The sequence below is a fragment of the Carettochelys insculpta genome, chromosome 9, assembly GCF_033958435.1.
Source record: "Carettochelys insculpta isolate YL-2023 chromosome 9, ASM3395843v1, whole genome shotgun sequence".
Lineage (NCBI taxonomy): Eukaryota > Metazoa > Chordata > Testudines > Carettochelyidae > Carettochelys > Carettochelys insculpta.
In genome coordinates, this window is record NC_134145.1 from 2169151 (window position 1) to 2180658 (window position 11508).

Genomic DNA, 11508 nt, shown 5'->3' on the forward strand with positions numbered 1-11508 from the left:
AGATGGTCACATACGTGAGCAGCTGCCCAGGCCCAGGCTTGCTGGGCCTCCCTCACTCGGTCGCCTCCCACCTTTGCTCCGTAAGTTCCTGCCTCCCGCTGCGCCTCTTCCCGTGTTCGCGTCTGAGTAGCAGCTCCTAAGGGCAGGGCTCGTGTGCTTTGTCGTGCTGGAACCATGGATAGCTCTGACGCTGCATCCCAGTGCTGCCTGAAGTCCCAGCCCACGGTTCTGTGCAGCAGCAGCAGAGCCCCCAGCTGCACCATTCCTCGCACACATGGGCTGTTTCTTGGCTGTAGACAAGCAGCTCCCTGTCATGCTCTCTCCGCCGAGTCGTTGCAGAGACCCGCCGCTGCAGGAGAGAGGAGAAGGCCCATTCACACAGGCAGGCTGGTGCTGGGAAATGGGGTCGCACGTCAGGCCTCAGCCAGCCGCCATGGGCAGGGCTGCCCCCAGGACGTTGCTCTGTACTAAGTGACTGGAGTAATGTTCGCCTCTTTGGTCCTGCCTGTGCTCCTAGCGCTGCTGTTCCAGGCACAGGAATTCAGTTCAGATGTGTAGGGGACTCCCCCCAGGCACCGTGGTGATCACAGGACTTGTGAAGGTTAAGCACAGCGCTCCGAAGGGGGAACATAAGAACAGCTAAACTGGGTGGGACCATAGGTCCATCTAGCCCAGCAGCCTGGCTTCTAACAGTGGCCAATGCCAGGTGGCCCACAGGGAGCAAAGCGAACAGGGCACCATTGAGTGATTGCTCCCATGCCAAACAGAGGCCGGGGCACCATTCCTGGGTAATAGACAGGGGTGGACCTGACCGCCAAGAGTTTAGGTCTCTTTTGAACCCTGTTAAAGTCCTGGTGCCCACAACTCCTCTGGCCAGGAGCTCCACAGGCCGACCCTGCGCTGTGCGTGGAAGAACTTTCCTCGGTTACTTTTAAACCTGCTGCCCACTAGTTTCGTTCGGTGACCCCGAGCTCTTATGTGATGGGACCAAATAAATTACTTTTCCCTATTCACTTCCTCCACACATCATGATTTTAGAGACCTCTATTGGATCCCCCCTTAATGTCCTCCTTTCTAAGATGGAAAGTCCTGTGGTTTTTAATATGACTTCACATGGCACCTGTTCCAAGCCCCTCCTTGTGTTTGTTGCCCTTTTCTGAACCTCTTCTAGTGCCAGCTTAGTGCCATCTGCAAACTTGTAAAAGGGGCGATTCATCCCCTGGTCGAGATCGTTAATGAAAACGTTGAACAAACCAGACCCAGGACTGACCTCTGAGGCATCCTCTGCTGACTAGACAACAGCCCTTGATCACTACCCACTGAGTCTGAGGACCTTGCCAGAGTTCTCTCCCCCTTACAGCCCCTTCCTCCGATCCATGCTACTTTCACATGCTGGCAAGAATACTGCGGGAGACCACACCACAAGCTTTGCCAAAGTCCAGCTATATCACAATACAGGTTTCCCCATACCACAGAGCCTGTCACCTCATCATAGAGGGCAATCAGTTTCACCAGGCGTGACTTGCCTTCGGTGGATCCTGCTCCTGGTGTGCCAGGGATATGACTCAGTGGTGAAGATGACTGGTGCAACACCACCATTTTCTGCAGGTGCATTGTGAGGCCAAACAATTTTGATGCTCCTGCTAAGGAATTTGCCTTGCACTGGAGGTCTCCCTGTCTGCACTAGGAGGGCACAATCATCAGCAAAGAGTGCGTCTCTGGGCAGTAGCTCTGTTGCTTTCCCGTTTGCTCTAAGCATTGTAAGATTGAGCCCTTGTATCTGAGGCATATGCCTCTGGTGAGCCCATTTGTAGCCTGGTTGAGAACTTGGGTGAAGAAAAGTACCTGACCTTGCACCTTCTCGTGAAATAAACCAATGATCTTTACCAGTTTTGGTGGGCAACGAGGTTTGCTGAGGATCATCCATAACCCTCCTCTCTTGACTGTGCCACAGGGTCTTGTCAGCTCAGGGAACGTTTTTCTTGTGTTTGCTCGATACTGAAAATCACGGCTGTGGTGCTGTCACCAGGTCTGAATCTGGGCTGAGTCTCAGGCAGACTGGCTTCTGCAACAGCTGAAATCAGCAGGTTCTGGAGGACCAGAGCAAAGATTTTCCCCATGGCCGCTAGGAGAGGGACCCCACAGTAGTTATCGCAGACTATTGTACTGCCTTTGTTTTTAACTAAAGGAACAGGTGTGGCATCTTTGAAGTCCTGTGGCATGTCTTCATTGCCCCGGCTGCCAGCAGCGATCTTCCGGCACGCCGTTACTGCCTGTGGAGCCACAGATCTACATCCCTCTGCTGATAGCCCATCTCTGCCTGGGGACTTGCCTGAGCTCCTCACACTGATTCCCTTTTCTGTTTCTGCAAGTGCGGGTGCTGGCCCAAGGCAGTGCTGACTTGGCTTTTCAGGTGTCTGACTAACAGCGCCTGTTCCAACTGTGAGCGGCCTGTTCAATGGTTGGTTGAACGGTGCAGGCCACCCCTGTGCTCTGCCACATTTGCTTTTGATGACTCTCCTGCCATCAGCCTCCAGGAACAAACTTGGGCTGCCGTTGGAGCTCCAAGGTCTTAGCGTCCTCAGACGTGGGAGCGTCTTCTGCTATCTTCTCTCACCATTTGCCTTGTCTTAGCCTGGCTGTCTTTGTGCCTTGCTTTGCAAGCGTTTGACTCTATCTCTTTGAGCTGGGCTGAATGCCATTTTGCCAGATTTGGAAAGCCTCATAAGAGCATAAGAATGGCCATACTGGGTCAGACCAAAGGTCCATCCAGCCCAGCATCCCATCTGCCGACGGTGGCCAATGCCAGGTGCCCCAGAGAAGGAGAACAGAAGACAATGACCAAGCGACTTATCTCCTGCCATCCATCTCCTGCCCTTGTTCTGAAGGCTAGGGCACCATACTTTATCCCTGGCTAATAGCCATTTATGGACCTAACCTGCAAAAATTTATCAAGCTCTTTTTTAAACCCTAATAGAGTCCTGGCCTTCACAGCCTCCTCGGGCAAGGAGTTCCACAGGTTGACTGTGCGCTGTGTGAAGAAAAATTTCCTTTTATTAGTTTTGAACCTACTACCCATCAATTTCATTTGGTGTCCCCTAGTTCTTGTATTATGGGAAAAGGTAAATAATTTTTCTATATTCACGTTCTCCACACCATTCATGATTTTATATACCTCTATCATATCGCCCCTCAATCGCCTTTTTTCCAAACTGAAAAGTCCCAGTCTCTCTAGCCTCTCCCCATATGGGACCCTTTCCAAGCCCCTAATCATCTTAGTCGCCCTTTTCTGAACCTTTTCTAATGCCAATATATCTTTTTTGAGGTGAGGAGACCACATCTGCACGCAGTACTCAAGATGTGGGCGTACCATAGTTTTATATAGGGGAAGTATGATATCTTTTGTCTTATTATCGATCCCTTTTTTAATAATTCCTAACATCCTATTTGCCTTACTAACTGCCGCTGCACACTGCGTGGATGTCTTCAGAGAACTATCCACTATAACTCCAAGATCTCTTTCCTGATCTGTCGTAGCTAAATTTGACCCCATCATGTAGTACGTGTAATTTGGGTTATTTTTTCCAACATGCATTACCTTACACTTACCCACATTAAATTTCATTTGCCATTTTGCTGCCCAATCACTCAGTTTGCTGAGATCTTTTTGTAGTTCTTCACAATCTGTTTTGGTTTTGACTGTCCTGAACAACTTGGTGTCATCTGCAAACTTTGCCACCTCACTGCTTACCTCATTTTCTAGATCATTGATGAACAAGTTGAACAGGATCGGTCCCAGGACTGACCCCTGGGGAACACCACTAGTTACCCTCCTCCATTGTGAAAATTTACCATTTATTCCCACCCTTTGTTTTCTGTCTTTTAACCAATTCCCGATCCATGAAAGGACCTTTCCTCCTATCCTATGACCACCTAATTTACATAAAAGCCTTTGGTGTGGGACCGTGTCAAAGGCTTTCTGGAAATCTAGGTATATTATGTCCACTGGGTGCCCCTTGTCTGCATGTTTATTAACCCCTTCAAACCCCTCGTGTTTTTTTCTTTCAAAAGTACTGTGATTTCTCTCTCATTTTCACCAAACTGGTGACGGTGGTGAGCACTTCCCTCCAAGGGCATCTGTTGCCGTTCTTTGTTCTGTATCTGGGAATTCCTCCCATGAGACAGAGTTATCATCAAGGCTGGTTTCTAGTGCACTTTGTAGCTTGTCTCGATAGGGTTTCACTGAATGCTGCAGTACCAATGCTGTACCAGGCTAGCTCGTGCAGCCAGTGGGCTGGTTCCCCCAGCAGTCCCTGGTAGTGGCACAGAGCCCAGGAGGGGCTGAAAACCCCCTGGCAGCAGCATTTGATGGCTGCCTGGTGGATGTTGGAACCCCACAAGGGCTGGACTCAGTGGTAGACCAGAAGGGCAAGTTACCAGAACGGAGGCTGTGGCACAACCAAGGAGCTGCGAGGGGGACCCAGTGCAGGGAGAGTGACCTTCCCAGAGCTAGACAGCAGGAGGCATGAGGTGCGTGGGTGTCAGTGCCGTTCCAGGGCTCCTGTCTGGCCCTGTCAGGGACTTCGTGCAGGGGAGAGTGTGCTGGTCAGCTCTGCAGCTGCTTGAAAGCTGCGGGGATGGCAGAGGACGTCCGGGGTTGCCTGCATTGGGCTTGGACCTACGGGAGGAGCTGGCCTGGGACAGCCTAAAGGACAGAACCCCTCGCAGTGTGTAAGCGCCCAGTAGCAGCTGCAGAAGGGTGCTAGAGCTCCTCCCAACCCACTGCCGTTCTTACAGGGATTCTCTCTGGGAATTCCCTCAAGCCCACTGTTCACTGGGTCCTGTCGTGAAGGGAGCAGCCTGCAGGCTGTAGTGTGTTCCCAGCCCCAGGGCGTGTCACTGGCTTATATGAGATGCCTGCTTAACATCTCCCTGGACCCCTCCCCAGTGACTCATCTCGAAGGAATTAGTTTTGATTACACAACGCAGGCAGTGAAACAGGCTCCTTTGCTCACAGCTGGATGGAGAAGGGCCCCTGTGCCCAGGCCCCGGGGGGATAACTTCTCACTGCGGAGTGCTGCCAGGTGTGGGCTGTGCGTGAGCGGGAAAAGCAGACTCCGAACAAGTGTGTGCGCTTGGCTGCTTTCTGCTTTGAGAACGTGAGAACGGCCACACCGGGTCAGACCAAAGGGCCATCCAGCCCAGTCGCCTGTCTCCCAACAGTGGCCAGTGCCAGGTGCCCCAGAGGGCGTGGACCAAAGGCAATGATCAAGCGATTTGTCTCCTGCCATCCATCTCCAGCCTCTGACAATCAGAGGCCAGGGACACCATTCCCACCCCTGGCTAACAGCCTTTTCTGGACCTGCCCTCCAGGAGTTTATCTCGCTCTTTCTTCAGTTCTGTTACAGTCCCAGCCTTCGGTGCCTCCGCAGTCTTCTGCAGGGGCAGCGTGTGCCTTGGTACCCGGGGGGCGCCGCTGGCTCAACACAGAAGGCTTCTCCTGAGCCCGGTGCGGGTGGCTAAAGGCTGTGTGCCTGTCCCCGGGAGGAGAGGTGCGTGCCCCAGCGTGCTGTGTGACAGCTGTCAGTGAGAAGCCCTGGGCACCTTATCGACTGACAGGTACATTGGAGGCGTCTGACAAAGCCGGTCTTTGCCCACGAGCACTTGTGCTCCAAAATATCTGTTAGTCTGTGAGGTGCCCCAGGACTTGTCTCCAGGAGCTGGGTGTGGGCGCGGTTGGCAGAACCCCCAGGAACCAGGAAGGGATAGCAAGACACCCCTGAGTTCATGCGCCAGCTGGTTGTGGCTCAGCCTGCACCTGCTTGCTCAGCCACGGGCTTTCTGGTGGGAGGCCTAGGAACCAGGCCAAGTGCCGGTCCACCAGCACGCCCACACCGTGCTTGCGCAGCCCCAGCCAGTGTGGGAACTCTCTGGGGAACGAACAACCGCCCGGGCTCCGCAGATCTGCACAGCCCGCTGGGCCCCGTTCTCCGAGAAGCTGTGTCTGGTTGCAGGGCCTGGGCTTGGCAGCGTTCGTTTGTCCAGTGACTGTCCTGGAAGCACGCGGGGCCACTTACTGATTCTGAGCCCGAGCGTGCTCCCTACTGAGTGTACCAATTCAGGTCAAACTGCCATGAGAGAGGGCAGTCACCGCCCCGGGCTCTGCTCTGCTCCACACCCGGGGCCCTAGCCCAGCCCAGCCCAAGAGACAACTTCTCTTGAGCCACGGTGGTGCGCCAGAAGTTCCTTCCAATACTCCGGTTCCCCTGTAACACCCCCAGTAGCACAGCAACCTCGGCTGAGTGGGTATGAAAACTGGTGTCCCCAGTTAAAGGTCCTTCTGATCCCAAAGGACCAGCAACACGGCCAAGTCAAGATGTAATTTAGGTCCAAATCTACCCAAACGCCCACTATGCCCATCCTTTAGTGTCTAAAAGCCACAGGAGGGAAGGAAGGAAGGACTCAAACAGCTGTAACAAGTGTGGGGGCCTTGGATCAGGCTTGTAGCAGTGATGACTGTGGGGCTGAAAGACTTTCCAGGCCCCTTGTCACGGTGTGGGAGGGAGGGAGGGGTGCCAGGCTCCACTCTCCTGGAAGGGAGGGCGGGGGCAGCCAGGCCTCAGTGCCACCCAGAGCACACTGCATTGGGCCTCCCCACCCGCAGCCTTCAAAGCGCCGTGGAGTGCAGCATGTGGTGCTCCGTCAGCCGCTTAAAGGGCCCGCTCCTCTGGCCGCTGCTGTTCGGCAGGAGTCACGGGCGGCCAGGCACCCTGGGTCCTTTTGAATCTCCAGGCCCCAGGTCAACTGGAGTAAACCATTGACCTAAGCGCCTGGAGGGACCTCACTCTGTCCGTCAGGGCCCTGCCCTCGGCGTCAGTCCGGTGATGGAGCAGGAAAGAGGCGAAATGGAGGCGTTCCTACAGGCTTTTCGCCCCACGGTGGGACTCCTGTTGTTCCTGCTGGGGAAGAGCACAAGTTTGTCCCAGGGGCTGTTGCATGGGTGACTCAGCTGCCAGTGCTTCGCAGGGGGACACCAGGCTCAACGCCCCAGGACGGCCCATCGGCCGTGGATTAACGACTGCCAAGGCCCACGTCAGTCAAGTCCTTCTCAGGGCGGTTTGTGGTCCCTGTGCACTGCGGCGACCAGCCCCCCCAACTGTGGTCTGCCAGGAGGTGACCTCGGAGGCGCAGGCACTGCACTGAGCCTCAGAACCGCCCTCACCCTGGTGCCACTGGCCCACACCTGGCAACGCCACAGCCAGCGACTTGGAGCCTTTCCACAGCTGCCTCACCGTGCGCACCGCACGCAAGGTTCGCTGTAACCGTAGAACGGCAGCTGTGCCGGTGATCGCTGGGGTCGTACGTCGATCAGACCGTGCCACGGCCAGCCAAGCCGGCGCCAGACACAGCCTCTATCCAAAGCAGGGAGAGCGTGGAGGCTGGCAGGAGACGCTGCTTTCCCCTGCAGCCAGCCCAGCTGCCCAGGCTCTCCACGAGCAGCAGTTATGCACTTACCCTCCATGCTGTAAGCTGCTTGCTAGCACCGCAAGCCCAGGTGCCCTCAGCTGGCTTCTGGGCCAGATCCTTTCTGTTGTTCTTGTCCTGCGCCCCCGGTGAGCCGCAGCGGGTGCGTGGCCCCTCCTGTTCTCATCCTGCGCCCCCGGTGAGCCGCAGCGGGTGCATGGCCCCTCCCGTTCTCGTCCTGCGCCCCCGGTGAGCCGCAGCGGGTGCATGGCCCCTCCCGTTCTCGTCCTGCGCCCCCGGTGAGCCGCAGCGGGTGCATGGCCCCTCCCGTTCTCGTCCTGCGCCCCCGGCGAGCCGCAGCGGGTGCATGGCCCCTCCCGTTCTCGTCCTGCGCCCCCGGCGAGCCGCAGCAGCTGCATGGCCCCTCCCGTTCTCGTCCTGCGCCCCCGGCGAGCCGCAGCGGGTGCATGGCCCCTCCCGTTCTCGTCCTGCGCCCCCGGTGAGCCGCAGCGGGTGCATGGCCCCTCCCGTTCTCGTCCTGCGCCCCCGGTGAGCCGCAGCGGGTGCATGGCCCCTCCCGTTCTCGTCCTGCGCCCCCGGCGAGCCGCAGCGGGTGCATGGCCCCTCCCGTTCTCGTCCTGCGCCCCCGGTGAGCCGCAGCGGGTGCATGGCCCCTCCCGTTCTCGTCCTGCGCCCCCGGCGAGCCGCAGCGGGTGCATGGCCCCTCCCGTTCTCGTCCTGCGCCCCCGGCGAGCCGCAGCGGGTGCATGGCCCCTCCCGTTCTCGTCCTGCGCCCCCGGCGAGCCGCAGCGGGTGCATGGCCCCTCCCGTTCTCGTCCTGCGCCCCCGGCGAGCCGCAGCGGGTGCATGGCCCCTCCCGTTCTCGTCCTGCGCCCCCGGCGAGCCGCAGCGGGTGCATGGCCCCTCCCGTTCTCGTCCTGCGCCCCCGGCGAGCCGCAGCGGCTGCATGGCCCCTCCCGTTCTCATCCTGCGCCCCCGGCGAGCCGCAGCGGCTGCGTGGCCCCTCCCGTTCTCATCCTGCGCCCCCGGTGAGCCGCAGCGGCTGCGTGGCCCCTCCCGTTCTCGTCCTGCGCCCCCGGTGAGCCGCAGCAGGTGCGTTGCCCCTCCTGTGCGCCAGGCGAGCCGCAGCGGGTGCGTGGCCCCTCCCTGTGTGCCAGGCGAGCCGCAGCGGGTGCATGGCCCCTCCTGCCAACGGGCGTCAGGAGCAGGCCGTTCTGGCGGAGGGACACGTGTGGGAGCAGGGCTGCGGCTGTGACTCCTGTCATAGATTCAGGTCCCTGGCAGCCACGTGTGTTGGACTCGGGCCAGAAAACTCTTTTCTCTGCAGGCCTGGCCCTTTGCCACGGCCCCACAACATCGGCACACCCGGGAGGCCAGGGCCAGAGCCCCCTCTGCGGCAGAGCTGCCCTTCGCAGCACCTGGCTCAGGTTTCAGCCGCGGCACTGGCGGCCCATGACGTGAAGGATTAGCTTTAAATTCGCCTGGCGATGGGCGGAGCTCTGACCAGAGAGTGGGGCTGGCTTCTGCGCGGCCGGCAGGCATCTGTTGTGAGATGGGCTTCCTGCCCGCCACAGCCCCCGCTGCCTCCCCGCGCTTGTGCGCAGCACCCTGGCCCCGGCTCCCTCTGCACCGGCCTGGCTGGTTCAGCCAGCTGTGTCCCACAGACTGCCTGCCTGGGCCTGCTCCCCTCACCACTCCTCCCCTGCAACGGGCCCCAGGGAGCCTCGCGCTGGGGCCTTGTCTGTTCGCAGCCAGACCCGGCCTGTGGCTCCATGGAGAGGAGCCAGGCCTGCCCCTGGGGTGGGAGCTGCAGATGGGGCTGTGAAGTGTCTTGGGATCCAGGCTGCCTCCATGGGCTGGTCCATGGCTTGGAGACGCTTGCCGAGGGCCTGGGGCCCAGCTGCCCGGCCTCGTTCCCAGCCTGGCACGGCCTCTGCCGCTGCTGCCTCCGGCCCCGGTTGGCAGGCGTGGTGGGGCGGGAGGTGGAGAGGCCGGTCTGTTAGCCGGTAGTGGATGGGCTGCTGCTGGCAGGAGGGGGCTCCCTGGCAGAGTGAATGCGGGACGTTGCGTTGCTAGAGGTCCCTGGCCCGATGGCGCACACAGGGCAGGACAGTGACTCCTTTCTTGTCTCTGCCTTTCAGTCCTGGACGCACAACATCCAGCGAGAGAAGGAGTTCCTGCGGAAGCTGGTGAAAGCCGGAGTCATCACGGACCTCAGCAATGGGATCTGAGCTGCGCTGGAGAGAGAAGACGCACACGCTGCAGTGACGGGGGCAGGCGGTGGGAGAGCCGGGCCAGAATATACACACAGGAAACACACCAGGCGCCCGGGTGCTCTGGGAGAGACTTCCCAGGTCTCCAATCAGCGCCTGTCATGTGTCTGCTGCATCCGTCCTGAGCCAGGCAGAGAGCACTGGATAGGCCTGGGCCTCGGCTCGCGGACAGGCCGTTTGTGGCTCCAGTCAGCCAGGCAGGGCTGAGGAGAGAAGGGAGCTGGGCAGCCACCCAGCACAGAGTGCCAAAAGCACAGGCCCTGGCCTCGGCACCAGCGCCTCCGTGTACAAAGGGTTGGTTTTCTCAGAGGAACTTGGGGAATCATGCTGGGAATCTCACGGCAGCGAGTGAAGCCTGGCTTGTTCCCACCTCCCGCAGAAGTCCAGCCTCCCCGCACTGCCTGCAGCCTCTGGCCTGAGCTCTGCCCTGGGGGAAGAACTGCTCCAAGACTTGGCTGCTGTTGGTGCTGCTGAATTTAAGGGACTGTGGCCTTCCCGTGCTCTCCATGCAGGCCTGCGGGGGAGCCGAGCAAGCGCTGGTTTTCCGCACTCTCCGCGGCTGCTCCCCCCACCGGGCTCTGCCTCGACCTAGGGCAAGAGCCAGCTGCCTCCTGGGCCTTGTGTCCCGCCGGCAGGGCCTTGCAGCTCCTGCCTTGTGCTGAGGGGCTCCTCACCCCTTGGTTTGAGCCAGCCAGGCACGTGCCGTGGGCAGGTGCATGGTACCAGTGTCATAGTGCGTTTGTATGTGGGGGAGGGATAATTTATTCTCTGAGTGAGGCTGATGTCATGTTGTGATCCAAAGCTGTGCAGTGTTCAGCCGCACACACGGCTACAGGCCTGTTAATTCATGCTCTGCACCTGGTGTGTCCCCTGCTACCGACTCACAGAGGGTGGCCCCAGCCCGTCTCCTCCACTCCTGCCACATTGCAGGGTGGCTGGGTGGTAGCTGCTCTCACTGGTGTTCTCTGGGCAGGACGGTGGCCATGGGGGGGCTGGCCCTTCTGCGGAGAAGCTGGCTGCAGACTGAGCAGAGCAACCGGGCGGGGGCTGGCTCTGGAATTAGCGTCCGTGCAGGAGCGAGGGCCGGGGGGGATGCGCAGGGGTGTCAGTGACCCTCCCCTCCCCTGCTGCCGTGTGCATATGTCAGGCTGGGGCATGCAGCAGCGTGAGCTCTGGCCCTGCACCCTGACTGAGGACTGGGCTGGCTGCTGCTCTGGGATAACCTGGCCCCACTCTCCTGCCTGCCAGCTGTGCCCCTTGTGCTGGGGGGCAGCTGTGCAGGCCCAGGAGCCGAGGCAGAGGAGGAGCCTGGATCACTTCCCTTTACCTGGGTGTCCCAGGGGTTTGTTTCTGGGGGTGGGGGTGGATCTTGCTCCAGCTTGCAGAGCAGCACCTTGGTTCCGGGCCATGTACCTACCTGCAGGATGAGGGGCGCTGGGGCAGAGCCCCACAAGGTTGCTACGCATGTTGCCTGCATCTCCTCCTGCCTTTCCCGGGCAGGGCTGGCTCGGAAGTGCGACAAGGGAGAGGCCCAAGAATGTGCGTGCGCGTGTGCGCGTACATGTGTGTGCGTGTGCGTGTGCATGTGTGTGTGCGCGTGCATGTGTGTGCGCGTGCGTGTGCATGTGTGTGTGTGCGCGCGTGTGTGTGTGTGTGCGCGCGCGCACACCAGGCGCACTGCCCCGCTGGGACCACAGAACACACCTGTGCCGGGACGAGGGGCGGGCTGGGAACTCGTGGGAGTGGGACT

At 59.4% G+C, this 11508-nt stretch overlaps 1 protein-coding gene across 12 annotated transcripts in view; it reads left to right on the forward strand.

Annotated features, from left to right (window-relative positions):
* The window catches only part of ST3GAL3 (ST3 beta-galactoside alpha-2,3-sialyltransferase 3), a 355629-nt gene extending 344888 nt beyond the window's left edge, over nucleotides 1–10741 (forward strand). For 5 of the 12 annotated variants that reach the window (XM_075002695.1, XM_075002693.1, XM_075002697.1 and 2 more), the window contains one exon: nucleotides 9627–10738. In XM_075002695.1, coding sequence (XP_074858796.1) covers nucleotides 9627–9716 — 90 coding nt within the window. In that variant the 3' untranslated portion in view covers nucleotides 9717–10738. Of the gene's footprint in view, nucleotides 1–9626 lie in introns of all 12 variants that reach the window. The other 7 variants (XM_075002691.1, XM_075002690.1, XM_075002694.1 and 4 more) reach the window with 4 other exon arrangements.
* Nucleotides 10742–11508: the final 767 nt, after the last annotated feature.